This window comes from Carettochelys insculpta, chromosome 15 (assembly GCF_033958435.1).
Source record: "Carettochelys insculpta isolate YL-2023 chromosome 15, ASM3395843v1, whole genome shotgun sequence".
NCBI lineage: Eukaryota > Metazoa > Chordata > Testudines > Carettochelyidae > Carettochelys > Carettochelys insculpta.
The window spans coordinates 28850509-28872892 of record NC_134151.1 but is presented as its reverse complement, the minus strand read 5'-3'; the positions used below and the strand labels follow the sequence as shown (position 1 = coordinate 28872892).

Here is a 22384-nt window from a genome sequence, read left to right as displayed (position 1 = left end):
ATTTGCCATGCAGATGAGCACTGGGAAAGCTAGACCTATGTACCTTTCTGGCATGTATTTTAAAGGTTTTCCGATAAAATACGAGGTCTCAATCGACCATAACTCACTTCACTTTTGTTTTTATAACTCCTGTGTGTGCCTCCTCCCCTGTTGGGTAAATGACCTCAAGCTCAATTGCTTGAGTTATACTTATGAGGGCTGCATTTCTCTTTTTTATTTTTTTTTAAAAAACAACTTGAGGCAGTAGGTGCTGAAAAGTGCTATTAGATACCTCTGACGCATCACATGAATCTCTCTCTTTTAGCAGCATAGAATTTTCTAACCTTTCTGCATCTGCTAATCTTCCCAGGCCAGTGGCCACCCTCTGGACATTTTCTTCCCATTAGCATTCCTGTTGTATAAAGTTAAATGGCGATAACAAAATGATCCTCCTCTCCCAGGCAATTTCCTCTGTGGTCTATGTTTAAGGGGTATATGTCATCCATTCTATTTGCCATTTAGCCCACAGTCATATAATGGGCTGGCAGAAATTTCGTTCTATTGGGATCTGAACCTTCTATGACTATTATAACTGACCAATTGCCTAGTCCAGGGATCTGCAACCTGTGGCTCTGGAACTGCATGCAGCCCTTTAAGTACATCTCTGTGGCTCCTGATGATATAACTGCAAAGTAAAAGGAAAAAAAAACCCAAACCCCTCCTGATTATTTTCGATAAATGGTGAATGTCTAAAAGTCCAACAATGAACAACTTGTATCTAAAGGTTGGATAATGCCCCACCTCCCTTTAAAATGTCAGTGCACTGTGGTGTATAATCCTGTATTTGGTTTGATCATGGTGGTAATAAAGTCTTATTTGCATGAATTGCGGCTCTTGAATTACTTAGTTTTTACTGATTTTGAGAAAAAAAAAAGCTCTTTTTGCTGTTTTGGTTGCCAACCCCTGTTTTAGTCCAAACTGTGTGTGGGGGTGGGGTGGGGGGAGGATGTGTCTTACTATTTTCTTTTAGGACAGTTTGGGGTTGAAAGAGCACTTGCAATGCTCTTAGAAACCCATGAGAGCTGAATATCTTCAGTATCTCCTAGGATCCGGTCTGTTATATGATTCAGATATTAGCATGTGAGCTCAGTGACACTCCAGTAGGGATTGTATTAATGGTTCTGCCCTTTAAGTGCATGTGAGCTTATCTAGAACTTTATTTTTATCAAGCGTTTTCTTACTGCCTTGTGCTATGTCCGAACTTGTTGGTTTGATGACACGATTTGCATCCTCATGAAGAGCACCGAACCAGTCTTTTAGCCGGGAGGCAAGGCTTCTCAGTTCCTTGTCTGTGCAAGCTGCCAAAATAACAGAGGAACAAATTAAATCACAAAGATCATGTAAGTTAACTTTTTTCCTGGATGTTATACTAGATTAATTGATTAATTAAATTATTTATTAATTCATATTATTATTATTACTCATAGCATGATCCTGGTCTAACAACTTAGAAGTAAAAGACAAAGGTAAGGGGAAAAGAAGACAACATATAAGGAAATAAAGACTACAGTAAAAAGATTTTCTTATCTTATTATATTCAAATATCTCCTTGGAGTTGGATGTGATTGTGATTTAAAATACAATCCACAAATACAATCCACCCATCTCTTTGCAGTTTCTTTGTGAGCAATAGGTGAGTATTTAAGGTAAGGGTAGTCACTTTTTTAGAACTTCAGAGAAGGAACATAGTTAAACTGGGGGCCGGGGGAACCTTACTTAGAAATTTTATTAGAACAGGACACTGGGAATAATTTATAATCCACATTTGAGTTAGTTTAAGGCTATTGTCAAAGACACAGAAAATCTGTTTCTTAAAGAAAGCTGTCGTGTTCTTCCAATTCTGCCACAAACGATGCTTTGCCATTTCTAAAAGTTGTCACAGTTCCTTTCTGTTAGCTAAATAAAGCCATCTATGACTTGCTCCCCTTATGAATTTTTACTGAGAAAAATCTAATTTTTCCATAAACTTCTACCAAGAGATTAACACGCAGCAGAAACCAATATTTCTTAGAAAAAAGGCTATATTAGGCACCATCTGTCGGAATGAATATTCCCGCTTCTGCATTATCTTTAGTTCTTGAATTCACAGATTCAAACCATTTTATCTTTCTTGCCATAAACTCATTCTAAATTTTAATAACAGTTTTTAGAGTACAAAACATGGCTCTGTACAATAGAGTCAGACGTCCCTCATGAATAACCCACAATGTATCCACTCCAACTCACAGAACATTTTAATGCTCCCCCAACTAACTTAACCAAGAACACGTGTCACTGGACTTGACCTCTCAAATTAAACTCCTTGCTCATATACCAGAGGGGTAGCTGTGTTAATCCATTTCGACAAAAACAACAAGGAGTCCTGTCACAGCTTAAAGACTAACACATTTATTTGGGCATAAATTTTCATAGGCAGGAGCATACTTCATCAGATGCATGACTTGGAAAATTCAGTTTGGCAGACATATATACATATGGAAACATGGGAGAGCTACATTATTATGCAGAAGGCCAGTGCTAATGAGGTCAGTTCAATCAGGGTAGGTGTGGCCCACTCCGAACAGCTGATGAGAAAATGAGAATACCAAAAATGGGAAAATTACTTTTTCTGGTGAGCTAACCCGTCCCAGTGTCTATTTAGATACAATCTGATTGTGTCAAATTTGCATATGAATTCCAGCTCTGCAGTTGCGCAGTGAAGGTTTTTAAACTTTAGCCATACAGGGAGTGGCTAGCTCGCTACAAAAAGTAATTTCCCTCTTTTGATATTTACTCCTTCTCATCAACTGTTGGGAGTGGACCACCTCCACCCTGACTGTGTTGACCTTGTTTGCACTGGTCCTCCACATAGAAGTGTAATATATATGTATATATATTTGCCAAACTGAAATTTTTGCTTCTTGCATCAAAGTGGGTTCCAGCCCATGAAAGCTTATACCCAAATAAATTTGTTAGTCTTTAAGGTACCACAAAAATCCTCATTGACCATTGCTCTTATAAACTGCAGTGAATGAATCTATGATGAGTAGCAGTGATATGTATGGTTTTGACATTTTTGTTTTTCTTTCTACCTGCTCCTTGCTCTATTTCTGGAGATAGCCCCCTCCTAATTTTCACTCTTCCATAACTCAGAAACAGTCTGACAGATGTTCTTTACTCTCCTGTTAAAAAGAGTAACAATCACCACCACAGCCCTGAGGCTAAATCCAAGAAAGGAAATGTTAAGCCCCAAAGACTTTTTGGGAAAATGGTGAGTATAAAAACAAGGGTTTACAGTGGAAGGCAATGCAGTATTAACTATAATGAAGCTCTGATTACTGTACAAGCTTATATTTTGTTTATCACCCTTTTATTGATCACATCCCTATATTTATACAATAAACTCTTTCATATCCAGCAGCCCCAGGACTGGGAGGTTGCCAGATATTCAAATATTCTGGATAATAGAGAGATATACCTAGTAGCAATGCATAACACTAAAGAAAAACAAGATTATATATGAAGAAAAAAACAAAAATGTATGCAGAGTACTTTATTTACCCACAACAGTAGCATTGTACACTGTCAACTTATATTGTATTTGCTGTATTTATTTGTATTTATTTTCACCATACTGATCTTATGGAAAATGTAACTAAAATTTACTTATGGTTAAAATGCCAGTTATTTGTGAGTTCCGGATCACAGAGTGCCAGGTATGAAAGAGTTTACTGTAGTGTTATGTCTTTGCAAGTAAGGGCAAAAGTCCTTGCCTAATGAGGTGTGAGGCCACTACAGAGACCTTCCAATAAAGTACTAAAGTACTGTAAGCAAATGGGAATTTCCACACAGACATCAATTTTGCATGTTGTGTGATGCTTTAACTCAGTATAACAGCTGTGCAGGTCATTCATATTTCAGAATATTTCCCACTCTAGCCTTTATTTATAAAGACTGGTTTGACTACTGACTGTATTATGCAAAAAAGATTAGGTAACTTAGAAAGAGGCAATCTAGTCCCATGGCACAAACCTGAAACTTACAAATCATTTATTTAAGAACCTCATTTCTTAGAAGCCCAGGACTGAAACCCTGGACTACTGAGGATGTATGACTATGCCTCCTTGACATCTTCAGAGCTTGCTGTATAGGTAGAAAAAACTTCCTGGACCTTAATTCAACAAGTCACAGGGAAAAATCAAAGAAAATATCCTGTAGTGATATTTTATTTACTCAGATTGATGTACTGTCAACTGCAAAGACAACTTTACACATGGTGACATACACAGTGAGTCAGGGCTGTTGTATTAAATCAGCTGTCACAGACTCTGTGTACAATCCTGAAGGGTGCTGAGCAGAAATCCATTTAATTTCTCCCACCCCGAGTGGAATGAATTTTGCTATGTGCACGAATAGGGAGGTGACATGAGACACATCATCTTCACACTGGTTCACATAACAAAACACATGTGGACGAGTGGACCCAGGGAATTCTGAATATGGGAAGAGGCTGGAGCAGAGAGTGGGTTGCAAAGGTCTGAGGGGTCCAGATGGGGGTGCAAACATGAGGTGGGGCTGGGGATAAGAGGTTTGGGACTGGGACAGAGGGTGGGATGCAAGATGCTATGGCTGGGGATGAAGGGCTCAGGACGGGGGTAGAGGGGGAGGTGCAAAGGTCTGAGGGGTCCAGCTGGGGGTTCAGGCTGGGTTGGGCGGTTTGGGGTAAAGGAGGATGCTTCAGGGCTACTGCGAGGAGACTCCCTCCCATTGCCTCTCCTTGCAACAGCTGGGGTGGGCAGGGGAGAAAGGCACCTCTCCCTGCTGTGACAGCTCCAGGGCAGGATAGGCACCCCTGCCCCACCCTGGCAGGCATGAGCTGGGGCTGGGATGGAGCTGGGGGAGAGGTGCCCCAGACATGGCAAAGGTCAGGGCTGGGCCATCCCAGCTGTGGCATGTCTGGGTCTGGGCTGCCCCTGCAGCAGCAAATTGAGGCCTGGCTGTGGCAGGTCTGGGCCACCCAGGCCAAAGCAGGTCAGAGGCTGGGTGGCCCCAGCCGTGGCTGGGTGTGGGTTGGGGGTGAGGCACTCCAGACACAGCATGGTCAGGCTGGGGCTGGCATTAGCTGGTCTCTCCTCTGGCCACAGCAGGTTGGGGCCTGGGGGTGGGGCAGACCTGTCCCAACTGTGGCAAGTCCTTGGGTGGGTTGAGTCCCTGCTTGGCACTAAATAGGCAGCTGCATAGCCGTGCGTCTCACAGGGAACACAGGAGTGTCTGATGGGCGTTGAGGGTGGACAACACTTCCCAGGAAGAACTCAATGCTGTGCAGAATTGGCAACTAATTTTATTAGTTTTAATAGACAAAGAAAATTTCTAAACAAATCCATTCACGTCATCTAAATGCCTGTAAATAGCACTGGGCAATAGGGGTGAATCCCCAGAATGAACAGAACAGAATTAGAGTCGTTAATGCTAAGTGAGTGCCCACATTACAAAGCTTGGTCTATGCCAAACAGCTTAACTTGACCTACTTCGAAGTGTCCTCACTATAATTCTGCTCCTTCTGATTAAACTCGCCCACTACCCTGACTTAATAACTCCACCTCCACTAGAATAAATGTCAGTGCAGTTAGGCTGACGCAGGGTCACTATGGACGCTGAGTTGCTTACAGTGACTGTTGTTGGCTCTTGAGCCATCTCACAATGTCCCACATTAACAGGGCGTGTACTGCCCACACAAGGAGCAAAGCGTGGGCACCCACAGTGATGTCATTACTATGGTGGCAATATACTGATGTAAGTTAATTTTGTAGTGTAGACATTCCCTGTGAGTGGGAATCACTTACCCAAGCAGTTCTGCCACTCAAACATTTGGGGGGGGAGGGGGGGTTGATAATATTTCATTCATATCTCAGCCTCTTTTTTGCAAAATCAAAATCATCCTTAGATTTGCTCACCTTTAACACTGAGGCTTCTAAAAATTTTTAAAGGGCAACTTACTTCAGCACACTCACGTTGTGCAGGTTTTATAACTAGTTTGTTGAAATAGTTTGGAAATATACCAGCTTACAAATACCTGAAAAGTTGTTACAAGGAAGAGAGAGAAAAGTATTCTTCTTAACCAATAAGGGCAGGACAAGGAGCAATGGGCATAAACTGCAGCAGGGGAGGTTAAGGTTGGACATTAGGAAAAAATCTTAACTGCCAGGGAGGATAAGCACTGGAATAAATTGACTAGGGCAGTTGTGGAATCTCCATCATTGGAGACAGTTAAAAGCAAGTTAGGTAAACATTTATCAGGGATGGTCTTGATCCTTCCGTGAATACAGGGAACTGGAATTGACCTCTCAAGTTTCCTTTCAGTTCTAATGTTGCATGATCTATAATATCTTGTTGCTGCCCAAACATATACACAAAGGTCTCTACCCTGCACTTGTCATTCAATGGCATGGATCAGCATTCACATCATACTCCCTGTCAGTATCCGATCTGGGCCAAGGGGTGGGGGCTAATGATCCAAAAAGTGGACCAAATTGAGTGATGATTCCTGTTCACATGCTATCTGAGGCCTGTTGTGCATACACTAAGAAAAACGGCAGAACACTGGGAGCAGGATCCCAGTTTAGTTTGGACTGTGACAAGGAAGCGACCTTGACAGCAAAGCAAAGCTTGGCATCAATCTGTAATGTGCAGCATTGAACACTGGAGGATGCAGCCCCTTCACTTCATGGACAACTCTGCTTTATGCTATAGCCTTTGTGACTTGATTTTGGTCTCCAGCACAAGGCCAGAGTAAACATGACTTGACAGCAAGCCCAGCACAGGAGCTTTTAGATGTGAAATTCGGTTTTATGTGACATTTTGCATATATGTCCTGGTATTTTGTGACATTTTTGAATACACTGTTCAGGGATGATCCATCATGGAACACAATGAAAAACTCCTTAATGGGGATTACAGTCATTCTGCAGAAGAATAATCCTTCATCACGGGGATAAAATACAAAACCAAGGACCTGACAATCTGTGGTTATTAAAGAACCACAGGCAATTTTCATAAATCCACAGATGCTAAGCCCAGCGTCCTGGCCACATTTCAATTTAAATAATTTCATCCCACCTAGCCAACTTTCTCCTGAGCTTTCAATAAGACATTGTATCCCTTTTCTCATTTCCTGGTTAAACTGTTTTGTGTTGTTACTATGCATTATTCAAAGGCATTTGCATTTCAGGGGTGGAAATAATGAAGTCATACCAACATTTTCCAATGTAATTCATGATTTTGGATGCTTCTGTTTTTCAGGCATATTGCCTGAGATGCCTTAAGAAGGCCTGATTTTCAGATGATTGAAGCCCAGCTCTTTCAGAAAAACAAAAAACCAGTCATGTAGCACTTTAAAGACTAACAATATTATTTATTAGGTGATGAGCTTTCGTGGGACAGACCCACTTCTTCAGATCATAGCCTTACCAGAATAGACTCAATATATAAAGTACAGAGGTCCAAAAATTATCAAGGTTGACAAATCAGAAAAATTATTATCAAGACTGGCAAATCAGAAGAGCAGAGGGATGGTGTGAAGTGTATGTGTGGGGGAAGTTAAGAGTCAGGTAAAACATCAAAGTATGTAAGAGAGTTCTTATAATGGACCAGGTAATTGCTGTCCCTGTTCAAACCACGTGTTAATGTGTCAGATTTGAATATGAATGTTAGTTCTGAGCATTCCCTCTGTCGACAGTTGTTGAAGTCCCTTTTCAGTAGAACACAGACTTTCAGGTCTTTAACAGAATGGCCCACTCCATTAATGTGCTGGCTGACAGGTTTGTGTATTTGGAGTTTTTTGATGTCTGTTCTATGTCCATTCATTCTTTGTTGAGCAGTGTTTGCAGTCTGTCCTATATATATATGGTGTGTGGGCATTGTTGGCACATCACGACATATATGATGTTAGTTGAGGAACAGGAGAATGTGCCCCTGGTTCTGTAATTAACATGGTTAGGTCCAGTGATGGTATCTCCAAAATAGATATGTGGACAAAGTTGGCAATGGGATTTGTTGCAAGGAAAAGTTCCAGGATTGGTATTATTGTGGTATAGCCTGTGGTTGCCAGTGAGAATCCTCATAAGGCTGGGAGGTTATCTATAGGAAAGAACAGGCCTGTCACCTACGGCCTTCTGGAGTTTGGCATCATGATTTAGGATAGATTGTAGTTCTTTAATGCCGTGTTGCAGTGGTTTGAGTTGGGGGCTGTAGGTAATAACAAGTGGTGTTCTGTACAACTATTTTTCTGATTTGTCAGTCTTGATAATTTTTGGACCTCTGTGCTTTATATATTGAGTCTGTTCTGGTAAGGCTCTGATCTGAAGAAGTGGGTCTGTCCTATGAAAGCTCATCACCTAATATTTTGTTAGTCTTTAAAGTGCTACATGACTGCTTTTTTGTTTTGACAAATTACAGACTAACACAGCTACCTCTCTGTCACTTTTCTAGTGCAGCGTCTAAATCACTAGGTTCTTTTATTATGCATCTGTAGTAGCACCCACTCATGTGTTAGACACTTTCCAAACATTTAAGTACAGTACTTGCTCTGAGGAGTTCCCAATATAAGGAAAATCTTAGCTCCTGTGTACTTACTTTTGTCTATCAGTTTCATTTATCAGACAGTTTAGGTTCTTCCTGAATAAAAGATACCATGAAAATGAAATTCTTGATCATTACTATTATTAAAAAGGGGCTTCAGGTAATGTTACCTAGATGTGGTTATGGATTGAGGCTGTATGTGTATATCAGTGGTTCCAAACAGTTATGTGAAGATCTATAGGGTTCAACAACATGAGTTCCAAAAGGGAACACTGATTTTATAGGATTCAGCTGGACACCGGTATGAGGGAGGAAATCCTTTCATTACCAGATCTGTGGCAGCTAAAATGTGAACAGAACTGGTTAAGATAGGGTATAAAACCTGCTTTCCTAACACACACACACACACACACACACACACACTAGTGAACGTAGGGTATAAAACCTCTCCTGAGAGCAAGACATGTACACAAGCACACATGGAATTTTTTCTCTGGTGTGCATTTTCTTCAAAAAGAGACAGAATTAATTTCAAATAATTTCCTCAGTATTTGGAAAAATCAACAATGGAAATCTATAGTCCTATTGTGCTGAATCACTGGACTTCTCTGAGAGTTTAGCCTAAGTACGTACATTAGATTAATTGTCATACTTTTTTACCTGCAAATCACTTCATAAGCATCAAATTTTAACTTTTAACACTCAAGTTACTCTTAGAGGCAGATCTATACAATCATCTCCATTTTTAACAGACTGGGAAATTAAATTGAGTGGTTAGGGGCCAGATAATGTCACCTTCTGTCACCCTGAGTAGTATGTGACTGGGCAGGAGGCCCAACAATGGGGGGCCTGGCATTCCAAGGGGCCCAGAGTTCATGGCTGCCACTGTTGCCGCAATAGAAGCATCAGTGGCTGGGAGCTCCAGGTCCCTTTCAAAAGTTGTGGGAGTGTCACTTTTGTGGCTTCTGAGGGCTGGAGGGGGGCCAGCGCTGTGCTCTGGGAGGTGCAAATGGCTGGCTGCCCTTGGCCCTGCCCCTTCCACCCTTGGCTCCACCCTTTCCAGAGCATGGAGCTGGCTCCCCCAGCATCTTAGTCCTGGACCCACAGTGGCTATTGGCCCTGCTGCTAGGTAGTGGGACCATTTGTTGAATAAGAATGACAGGATTTGATCACCCTTAGTGGCTTACCCCAGCCACCGTCCATATAAGAAGCAGGAGTAGAATGAAGTCATTCTGGAATCCAAGTGCTACACCCAGATCAATAAACCAAATACCAATTAAAGTTATTGCACTGACAATAGTTTAAAAGCTAACTCTGAAACTGTCGATTGAAAAGTATAAAACAATTTACATCGCTGTCTGACATCTTTTTATTGCTAACAAACAGAAAACATTGTTGTCAAATACCTGTTCCCACAAATAGAAATAATTAAATCAGCTGAAAGTAGAACCATTAATAGCTCATAACTCAGTTGTGCTCAGATTTTCAGAGGAGCAGTTCCATTACAGAGGCTTTCAACTTGTCCCTGAAATGGAGGTGAACACGAACACTTTAACAATTTACTTTTATTCTTTTGGTTTGGGATATCAGGAGCAAGTCAATGCTGAGACTTACACTGAAAGCAAAACAAGACCAACACTAAGCACTTTTTATATTGCATTTTAAAGTAAATATTTCACCATGATTAAAAAAGTTATTCCAACTTAACAAACTCAGTAATATAAACTTAATAAACAATGCTGCTACTAAGTTGTACTCCCTTTAACTCCAAGCAAAACCTAGTACTGTAGTACATTCCATTGTTTTAACATTTCCAGAATGAGAACATTACTTTGATTCAATGTTCTGATCTTACCAGGCAATATTTATAATCTCAGAAGCTGCTTAGAAAACTCCCACAGCGATATTCAACAATGATTTTATAGTTGTCAGATTATATAGTTTAAGATCATAATTTATGGGCATAATCTTATTTACAAGATATGAATTTCCATAGTTTGCATTAATCTATATGGCAAACCTATTCTTTTTACGAATTGGCTAAAAAAGACCTTGGGAAATCTGGTCAGATGGAAAGATACCGTTGCCTTATGACACTAAATGAAAATCTTAGACAAAGACTCTGGAGCAAACTGTTCATTCTGTGAATATCTAAGAAGACTCAGCAGGTGTGAGAATTCTCTGGAAGCTACACTAGTTTCGGCTGTCTGTGCGCTACAGGGGTGGAAAGAAAACAGCAGAGACCGAGAAGGCAGGAATGTGCTTTAAGAATCATTGATGATGATAGGTGGTAATGCTGTAGTGGTTGAATCCAGGTAGAAAAAGCCTGGTGAAGGAAACCATAAAATACAAATAACACAAACAACAAAAACTACAAACATGGCAAACAAAATCTTTGGGATTTTGTCAGTTTACTTTTCTATGTTCTTCACATCACAGCTCAATATCACTTTCATTTTTTACATCATATTTCTAACCTTGATCCTCTCTCTTACTGTAGAGTGCATTTGATACCATGACAATTGTACTTATTTCCTCTCTTTACACCATTGACAAAATACAATGTTACAGATCATATGAGCTGTTGAGGAGGACAAAGCTCTGCAGCATATAAAGAAGGCAAAGTAACTTAACGTTTCATCCTGAACCACTTCTAATTTTCATTATTCTATAGTAATTGTGATCTCAAACAGTTTTAAACTGGTTAACCCTGGGTCTCAAAACTTTACATTTTTTCAGTATATGACAAGAAACAATGGGTGAATAAAATCAAACATGGTGGGGTGGTGGGTTAGGTGAGACAGATGACAAGATACAAAGAAAATTATAATATGCGATACATGAAGAAAGGAAGCAGTACGGACTGATTATCAACATCGATAAAACAAAAGCAATGGTATTTGGAGATAAGGAAATAGGAAGGAAGGTCAGTGTCGATGGCATTGAACTAGAAAATATAGAGAAGTTCATATATTTGGGGAGCAACATAACATATGATCTAGACTGTAAGAAGGGAACAGCGACTAGAATAGTGAAAGCAAGAGAGTTTGAAGGCAATAAATAAGATCTGGAAAAGCAAAGCAATTAGCTTAGGAATGAAGCTGAGCGTCTTGAAAACGTTTGTATTCAGCAGCATGTTGTATGGATGTGAGACATGGGTGATAATGAAAGATTCGAAAAGAAGAATCTTGGCATTCAAGAGGGGTTGTTATAGAAAGATTCTGAGAATATGATGGATGCAGAAGGTCACCAATGAGGAATTATATAGAAAGATACAGCCAGAAGAGAACTTGCTGCAGAAGGTTATAAAATGGAAACTACAACTATTTGGGAATATTTGGAGAATGAACAGTGAACGAAAAATTAAGACCCTGGTATTCGGCAAAATGGACGATTCGAATAGGAGAGGCAGACCCCACAGAGAATGGATAGATGATATAGTAGATTGGTGTGGAGCTAGTCTACAGAAACGAAGCCACTCCACACTGGACAGGGAAAGATAGAAGGAAATAGTGAGAGAGGCATCAGACATCAACGGGCGCTGAGCCCACGGTTATTGATGATGATGATGAATACATATAATAAGCAGCAATGCCGCACAACAACTTAGCATGTTAGTTAGAATAGTCACACATCCTGGTATGTTATTAATTTTTCATTATTCTTCTGCTCTTAAATTTTCAGACCTCCAGCGAGGGAGCAGAACCAATGCCACTGCACTCAGTAGGCAGATGCAATGTAACATTGGACTGACTCAAAAGCAGGACCAGCTAAAGAGTTTGCAGGACACAAGGTGGCATGCTGACAGTGGGACCAGCCAGCTGAAGCATGGGGCCCTGAAGGTGTGGGACCCACAGCAGCCTTCTTCTTTACTTTGCTCTAAGGTCAGTCTGGTCAAAGTATACATTTCAATTTGGGAATGACAAAACACCTCAATGTTTCTGAATCAATGATTTTTGTACTAGGAAAAATGATATGTTGACTATCTTTGGACACAAACAAATGTTAAAACATCAGAATAGCCTGCAGGATGGAAATTCTAAGTTTTGCTCAGTTGCAGAAATTACACAGTCACTGAAAAGGTAATTACCTTCAAAAACACTCTTTGCTGAATAGGATACTGGGAAGCCTCAGTGTATTTATGACACAAATATCTGAATTATTAATAGGATTTACTGCTGACATTTCCCTAAAACAGCAGGAAGCATTTTTTATAAGTTGTGACAGACATAGCTCTGTCACGGCAGCCCTGCCCAAGGAGGGTTATGGGAGCCTGTTGAGCAAACCCAAGCCTGACAGCTTGCATCTATGTACCCTGGAGCAGAGGGGTTATATAAGGCAGCTGGGCATTCAGGAAAAGGAAAAGACAGAAGAAGCGATGGAGCTAGGGTGTGGAAGGTAGCTGGGTAACCACGGGGATTTTGGTGATCCACAATGTTTAGAAGGTGGTGAGACTTATACACAATAAAAACACTTCAAAACAAAAAAGAGTCAAGTAGCACTTTAGAGACTAGCAAAATAATTTATTAGGTGAGCTTTAAAGTCTCTTTGCTAGTCTCTAAAGTGCTACTTGAATGTTTTTTGTTTTGATAGTATATAGACTAGCACGGCTCCCTCTCTGTTACTATTCAACAATAAAAACACAGGTGTCTGGAACTGGAGTGGTCTCTGTGTAGTTTGTGGACGGAGAAGAGGCCTGGGGCCCAGGACCATGACAGGCCCCACTACGAAGTAGAAAAAGAGAATTGTTACGGCTGTATTTTCATAAAGAATAAACAAATCTTACTCCAGGGCACGACTTAGGAAAGGCTTTTGCCCCATTCCAAACACATACTCTGAGACAATAAACAAAAGTTTTATCTAAAATCCCACCAGTGACTTCCCAACATTTCATGTCAAGGTTGTACCCAGATATATGTGTCATACAGCAGACTGGATTCTGTGGCTATCCTTCCACACAGATGACATGTATCTTGATAACCACCTCCCATCCTTCTGTCACTTATTATTCCCAATGCCATGAATAAAGCAAAAGAGGCCAAGATATTGTAGTCAAAGATGTGTGATGAATACATGAGCAGCTATGTTTCTGTGCTCAGGGAACAGGTTTAGATCTGAAGCTTGCCTAAAAATGCATTTATAAGACATAGCTCAAGAGAGAGCAATGAGCCACAGAGTAAGGTCTGTTTGAAAGTGTACATGAAGCCCAGTGTGGTATTTTCACATTGTCTGTTTTCATAGCTCTTAATGTTAGAAGCTTTTGTGTTACTGTTAATGAGTGATGTGAAAACCTTGAAAGATTTGGCTGTTCAGCTCAGCTGGACACCCTAAAACTCTGGACTTTTATTAGAAATTCACCCAAATTAAATGAATCCCTGGGTCTGCAAAACTGGGAAGAAACCATTGTAAAATTTTGTGGCAGTACCAGAAGTAGTCAGAGATATTCCCCCTCTGTGTCTGGTTCAGCCTCCCAAAACTTATGGCTCAGATCATCCTCCTTTTCTCATTCAAATCCTTCCTAAAATCTAAGCCCTGCCAAACCACCTCTGAGAAATGACAGAATTAATATTTATTTAAAAAGCAAACAAGCCTGATCAGCTGGAGCCATAAAACCATTCTACATTTTGCTCGATATTGGTGGGACTGTGTTTCTTTCTCTCCCCCTTAACCCTTGTTATTTATGACCCTCAGTGCTTACTTATGACTACTGCATGTTGAGACCATATGCACATGCTTAACTTTACATACTGCAAATAGTCTCACTGAAGTCACTTGGATTACTCACGCTGTGTAAAATTAAGACAATGGTAGACTTTGCTGAACTGAGACCTCAGATTGTCATTTTTGGTTGCCCAGACTGTTTGCTTTTGCAGAAATGTGTCCATTAAAAGTCAATGGAAAAGAGCCCAATGCTTCTGAAAATCAGTCCATCTGCCCTTATTATCTTCTGTTGAGCACCAAACATGTGCTTGGACACTTATAATAATACCTGCTAATCACAGCTGTCATCATCATCATCATCATCACCACCACCTCTCTATATATTTTAGAGTCTGTCTCTCTGTCTGTCAGTGCCAAGTTTGTTCAACAACTCCGCCTAAACTGTAAGAGCTACAACCACACAATGTGGTTGTAATTACTCTAACTTAAACCTAGCTCAGGGCTTGGCTTGCCTGGAAAGACGGAAATGCCTGAAATCCCAGGATTGCCCAGAACATGGAAAGGGAGGGGGCAGCAGGAGGAGGGAGGCAAACGGGAGGGGCACTGACAGGAGGGACATGATACTGAGAATGATTGCTGGGAGCAGCTGCAGCCATCTTGTCTGCCACAAAGATTGGGTAAGTAGCTCCCCTGCCCTAACCCTTCCCCTCCTACAGGTCTCAGAGGGGGACCATGGGAGGGGATGCTGGAGGCTGGGGACAGCCCCCCCATAATTTTGCCCCACCCAATCCCCCAGAATCTGCTTCCCAACAGCTTGTGGGCTGTGGGAGATGGGCAGACTGCTGAAGGTTGTGGACAGCTCCAAGAGCCTCCTCCAACAGCCGGCAGGGTGAATGGGGACCATTGGAGGCTGGGGGGAAACCTCCAGAGCCTTGTTCCACATTCCACAGTCTACAAGCCATGGGGTCGGGGGGAGCTGCAGGAGGGAGGGGCAGCTCCCACAACCTGGTCCCCTTGGATGGAGTCCCAGGAGGCGGGGCAGCCCCTAAATCCTGGCTGGGTGTTCAAATGCCCCACTAAACAGTCTACAGAACAGAGAGGGTGCTGGGGGCTGGCCTCCAAAGTGAGCCCCCAGACCACTGCAGGGCAGTGGAGAGCAGCTGGAAACCAGGGTCAGCCCACAAGGTGCTGTTCCACCCCCAGCAGGCTGCAAGACAGGAGATGCTGCAGGCCTGGTGGGCAGCTGGAGGCCAGGGCCAGCCTGAGGAGCCCCAGCCCTCACCCGACAAAAAAGCAGCCCCAGATCCTTCCCTCCTATGGAAGTCACTGAGTGTGTGTGTGTTGGGGGGCGGGGGTTGCAGGCCTGGCCCCTTCTGGAGGAGCTGTACCATAGCAGCATTACCCTCACCACCATGGGTGGCCCTGTAATACCCGCCCCCAATCTCACAGCACTGGCCTGAGATCTCTGCCCTAACTTCTCCACCACTCACGTGCCTTGACTTCTGCAACTGCAGCCCCTGCCTTGAGCCCCCACCACCTTGATTCCTCATCAATCCCCTGCCATCCCCTATCCCTCCTCACCCCTGAATCCTCACTCCAGACTTCATTTTCCTTCATTTTTGGAAATTACTGTCATTAAGAAAGTGTGTATATTTTTCATTTATTAAAACAAAACAAAACAAAACAAAACAAAAACAAAACACACCTTCAGTTAAAGAGCCAAGCAACACCAGGTATATGAGCTATAACAATAATTCAGAAAAATAACTTGTTCTGGGTTAAATTTGAAACAGATTCAAGTTGATTCTTTCACGCAAACAGGTTCTCCTGTCACTCCTAGAGTGCTTGCATTTTACACTAATGCATTACCTCCAAAAAGTTTCAACTCCAAGGTTAACTCTATGCTTAAGTAATGACAGAGAGGTAGCCCTGTTAGTCTGTACTCCAAGAAAACAAAACCGTAGAAATGTAGCACTTAAAGACTAACAAAATGATTTATTTGGTGATGAGCTTTTGGGTCTGTCCCATGAAAACTCATCACCAAATAAATCATTTTGACAGTCTTTAAAGATCTACATCTATGCTTAAGTGTAGACACAAACTATGGGAGAAATTCTCCCATCTCTGTACTTAATCCACCTCCCCAAGATGCTATAGCTAGATTGACTGGAGAATTCTTCAGTCAAAACCCACAGTTAGGTTGGTTTACCCACGTCACTAAGGGCATGTCTATACTTACCTGCAGATTGATGCTCCAGAGGTCTAGTACGGACACACCAAATTGAATGTTGATGTTGCTCTTGTCAATTTTGGTACTCCTCATAGTTGCAAGGAGTAAGGGAAGTTGATGGGAGCCGAAGTTTGAATCAAGTTATGTCAACTCCATCTGCACAATTAAGGTATCTGGAGTTGCGTATCTTAATTCAAACTTATTCCCTTGTGTAGACATGGCCTGAGGAGTGTGGGTTTTTCATATCTTTGAGTGAAATAGCTGTTTGGCTCCAACACTTCTTAGACCAGCCTCAAAGGAGTTAAGCAGAGCAGCAGAACTTATTTCCCACTTGAGTTGCTTGTTTTGCTTCACTTTCATGAGTTGAGGAAAAAAGGAATTTTAGATTTTGATCTTCAATACTTGGAAATAAGTTGGGTAGCTGGTGATAAGGGGCAGCTGCTAGTTTGCAGGGCACATTCAATGATAAAAATAGTCTTCCTCTTGAGAAAGCAAAGTTCAGGTAGTAAAATTAGTTGGACAGTGTTTGGGGGTAAGTAGTAAATGTTCAATATGAGCAGAAAGACAATTGCCAAACCCACAAATTAAAGAAATAATAAACATAGAGAAAACAACAAAAACAGTAACTAATTCGAGATTTCATGAGGAATTGCCCACATTAAAGTCCAGTGTTTGCAAAAGTTTCTTAGATGATTATGTAGTATTGAGTATTCACTGAAAAACAGTTGGAGATACATGCAAGGAAAGGATGGATAATTGTACTTTTTGAAGTTCCTTATCCACATCCTGCAATCAAAGGTGGAGCAAGAACCACCCAGAACTGAAACAATCTATGAGACCAGGTCATTTTCATCACATTTCAGACAAACAGGATATAAAGTTTTGCGTTAGCAGCACTCTTTCAGACAAAGAATTCTGGAATAGTTTATAAGGCTCAAATTGTGTCTTGTAAGTGTAAAGCCAACACACTCAGGTCATCAGCAGGAGGGAATAAACCTTAGGGGAAAAAGCCCTGTGTTCTACCACATGAGTTAAAAGCCAGCCAGCTCTCAGCCAAGGCTGTAGAGCAGAGACTTTACTCTCCCTTGTCAGTGGTCTCAGTGCCTCTGGAGTTGCAGAACAAAAAAGCATCCTGTGGTGACATTGCTCTATGCCCACAGTTGTATTTTAATAGTAACAGAGAGAAAGATGTACTGGTCTATATACTATCAAAACAAAAAAGCAGTCCAGTAGCACTTTAAAGACTAACAAAATAATTTACTAGGTGATGAGCTTTCGTGGGACAGACCCACTACTTCAGATCATAGCCATACCAGAACAGGCTCGATATTTGTTTGACTTCTAAAATTAATGAGATCCTGATGGGTAATATTTTTATTTCACAAAATATGCCGTTTTCATAATTCGTTTGATTTCATTTCAGCCCATGGGAAATTTGAGAAGTAAAATTGAGATGATCCTTTTCATGGCTCTTGTTAGTTCAGCAAATATTTTCCACATAGGGGACATATTTTATTATGTAGTAAATTGCAGTAATCATGTGCTCTGATAAGAGCTGTTTATTTTCTGTGTAATTAGACTTCCAGCTCTTATAATGCTTTACCAATGATTTAGCTTTTAGCACTTATCAACTATAGCAACATGGCATAACACATTTCCAATTGCAGCAGTTCCAGGCACCCCTCCCAGGTACTGCGTGCATATGATTTCTAAAGGAGAAGCAGAGGTAAGGCAGTGTTCACTGGGATGAGGTCAAGATTTGAGAGCAAGTAAAGGACAGAGACTAAGAAAGGCAGGAAATTAAAGGCGAAATGGAAAACTTGATCTTTTAAAGAGGAAAAGCTAAAAAAATGTATTTCAAAGCAATCTTTGCTTTATGATCTCTATACTGAATGTGTATATCTAAAGAAGCTAGAGAGTTAGCTGGTTTAATCTGGAGACAGGTGCTACAGACTGTGCAGCACAAGCTAACAAACATGAACAATTACGAACAAAAGGGAACAAAACATGGTCTGTGCTCTAAAAAGCCCTTACAAGCAGAGGAGAGAAGAGTAACAAGAAAAGCTGGACAGCAAAGGGTTCGATTTCCTTGCACTACTCCACTGGCCACTCCCCACCCCACAGACATACCCAGAAGACCATCCAGCATTACAGAGGGTCATTGTGTATGTTGTTGGTACGAGAATATTTATAAATGGAGTTTACAACTAATCTAAACCACCCAGAGATGTGCTCCAGCTGTCTGATAGCAGTACTGAGAATGGGGAGGGCCTGATGGTATGTAACTCCCCTCGCGGCAAACAGCTCAGTCATATTACTCTTCAATTATTTGTAAACTTAAAACTGGGAACTTTAAATGCTGATTCCTCCTGTGATATTTCAGCTCCCATCAAACAAGTCATATTAGGGAACTCCCAAATCAATGCACTCTGATATTATAGACTCTCTAGTCACCATTTTAAGTAAAAAGACAACTTTTCCTCTTTTTGAACACCAGGCCAACCTACTTCGCCTCATTACATTGTCCATTATACAGGAATAGAGATGTTTCAGAAGGTGGAGATTCTTTGGTACCACGGTTGCATAATATTACGGTTATTATGCAATTCCATGGCTGTGGGAGTCTTGATTTGCTTAACCAATGTATTGTTTCTGAATAATCATACAGTATGCAAATTCCCATAGGTGTCAGAATGTTATTGACAGCCATTATTAGCATGCAGCGATTTGCATAGTAAACCAGGCTTGAAAAATTTCTCTAATATCTAACTTGCCTTAGGAGAAAGACTTCCAGTTCTTGTAAAAAATACTTGCACTGCCATGGCTCAAAAATGAAACTTCCAAATACATCAATTTTAAAGTCAAATTGAACCACTCAGTGTGGCACTGCTCAATTCAATAAGTCCTACTCACTTCCAGTCCATTAACTACGCCAGACCACAAATCAATTAACTGGGCAGTCCCATCTCTTTTCCTGCCCTGCTGTTGTTTCTAGTCTCTGCTTCCTCAGTCCTTTGCCTTTCTCTGACAACACTCATGGCTTTAAAGCATTGCCCTTATCCTTCACTCTCTCCTTTGGAGAAGGAATCAGCAGCACTCTGCCCATCTTACATTTACTTGGGCAAGTAGGATTTTCAAGCCTGTAGAATTTTCAAGCTATTTGTCAGCAGCAAAGTAGAAATACAGCCTGCTACTCCACCAGGCTTTGCAGTTAGCCAAAACTCGGGCCTGCCGGGGATGTTTATGATAGGAACAGTAATCAGGGCTTTAATTCAGGTATATTGTTGGTGTAATCTGAGCTGTTTAAATTTTATGTAATTCTTGTTTCCTCAAGATACTGAAGAACAAAGCAGGAAGTGACAAGCTTGAAAAGATCTCACAAAACTAAGTGATTGGGCAGCAAAATGGCAAATTAAGTTTAATGTTCTTAAATGTAAAGCACATTGGAAAAAATAACCCCAACTACACATACAAAATGACGGGGACTAGTTTAGCTAAAACCACTCACGAGAGAGACCTTGGATTCAGTCATTGAGGATAGTTCTCTGGAAACAGCCAGTCAATGTACAGCAGCCATCAAAAAAGCAAACAGAATGTTAGGAATCATTCAAAAAGGGATAGAGAATAAGACAGAGAATATCTTATTGCCTTTATATAAGTCCTTGGTACGCCCACATCTTGATATATTGACACTGGAAAAGGTTCAGAAGAAGGCAACAAAATGATTAGGGGTTTGGAATGAATGCCATATGAAGAGATATTAAAAAACCTAGGACCCTTCAGCTCAGAAAAGATGAGACCACGGGGGAATATGACAGAGGTCTATAAAATCATGACTAGTGTGGAAAAACTGAATAAGAAAAAGGTCCCATAACATAAAAAGTAGGGGTCACCCAATGCAATTAAGGGGTACCAGATTTAAAACTAATGAAAGGAAGTTTTTCTTCACATAGCAGGCTTGTGGAACTCCTTGTCAGAGGATGTTGTGATGATCAGGACTTTAACAGGGTTCCAAAGAAGAAATGGATAAATTCATGGAGGTTAGGTCCATCAATAGTTATTAGCCAGGATAGGTAGGAATGGTGTCCTTAGCCTCTCTTAGAGGCTGGAAATGTATGACAGGAGAGGGATCACTTGATGACTGCCTGTTGTCTTTTTTCCCTCTGGGGCATCTGGCATTGGCCACTGTTGGAAGACAGGATACTGAGCTAGATGGATCTTTGGTCTGACCCCATCTGGCCATTCTAATGTTCCTGCAAACCACAAACTACAGCAAGCTGCTTTCTTGCCTGGAAACACTATGTTTGCTACTTGAGCAAGCTCGGTCCCAAAAGCTCTGTCCCTCCACCTCTCCTCAGAATCATGCTTACAACTCCTCCTCTTTGCTTCTCCTACTTTCAAAACACCACCTGCAACTGATATCCTAATTCCTCTATTTGCAGCCAGCAAAACTCCTCATTCCAGGTTTTAAGTCTGATTTGCCATGCAGTCTATTGCCTTGGGGGATTGCTTCCAATGTCTGAAGCTTTTAGTACATAAAGATGCTTGATTGTTCCTTCTGTTGAGCCCACACACTATTACAAGTCATTGACCTAAGTTACGTAACTTCAGCTATGTGAATAACATAGTTCAAGTCGACATACTTAGGTCTGCTTACCACGGTATCGACACCACAGTAAGTCGATAGCTGATACAACACCACTTACTCATGTTGTTCTGGTGAAGCACCAGAGTCGACAGGAGAGTGCTTGGACATGAATTTACTGCATCTATACTAGACATGATCAATAGCTCCCACTGTATTGACTGCTGCCTGTTGATCTGGCCTGTAGTGCAGACATGTCCTGAGCTTGGCACATCCATTGGCTTGAGCAAAGTCTGCCACTGTCTTTAGCAAGTCTTAAGACAAAATGCAAACAAACTGGAGAGGGCCCAGAGGAGTGAAACAAAAGTGATAAAAGGTTTAGAAAATCTTAGCAAATGAGAAAAGGTTAAAATTAGCTTATTTAGTTTTGGGAAAAAAAGGCTGGGGTGATGGGAAAAAAAACTGATAATGGTCTTCAAATTTGTTAACAGCTGTTATAAAGGAGATAGTGATCAACTTTTCTCCATATCTATTGAATGTGGGACGAGATGTCACAAGCTCCAACTGCAGAAAGAGATCTTAGGTTAACAGGACCGTGTGTGTGTGTGCGCGCGCAAACCCTTTTCTAATAGTAAGGACAGTCCAGCTCTGGAACAGTCGTCCAAGAAAGACTATGGAATCCCCTTAAAAACTGTTAAGTTTTTAAGAGCAGGATGGTCAAACACCTGTCAGACATGGTCTAGGTTTACTTGGTCCTGTCTCTGCTCAGAAGGCTAGATTAGATGGCTCCTTCAAGTTTCTATGATTCTGTGACAAGCAGGCATTGCCAACTTTCACAATAGCATTACATACAGGACCTTTCCAGCATAAAGATTATAGGGCTTGACACGGCCCAGGTGGTCCTTCTGAATGGGAATCACCAGATGACTCAGCAAAATGTTCAGGAGCTTGTGTGAGCGTTCCAGAACAACTTCTACTGGGATCTTTAGGATGTATTTGCCACACTCCTGAGCAACAGAAGAAATTATTTTTAGTCCCCCACCTGTGAAGATGGCACTGATGGACCTGGAGCTGAAAGAGTCCTGATCCAGATCCTCAGTAACTGGGACTGGTTCTTGAGGAGATCAAAGTGATGTTTTCTGCGATGATAGCGATGCATGTCCACAACATGTTGCAGATGCTGATCTTCTTGCAGACCAAAACCACCAGAGTGCCCAATAGGAGCAAGTATTCTGAGATACAAAAGGAGCAGGGTACCAGGGCGAAGAATACCAGGGTTTCAATGAATGACAGAACTTGGATAACGATAACAA

General features: G+C 41.3%; 1 protein-coding gene across 1 annotated transcript in view; it reads right to left on the bottom strand.

The window, feature by feature from the left end:
• The window catches only part of SPOCK1 (SPARC (osteonectin), cwcv and kazal like domains proteoglycan 1), a 610788-nt gene that overhangs the window by 32813 nt on the left and 555591 nt on the right, over nucleotides 1-22384 (bottom strand). The window contains exon 7 of the mRNA XM_075009740.1: nucleotides 1221-1337. Within this exon, the coding sequence (XP_074865841.1) occupies nucleotides 1221-1337 (117 nt within the window). The remainder of the gene's footprint in view (nucleotides 1-1220; nucleotides 1338-22384) is intronic.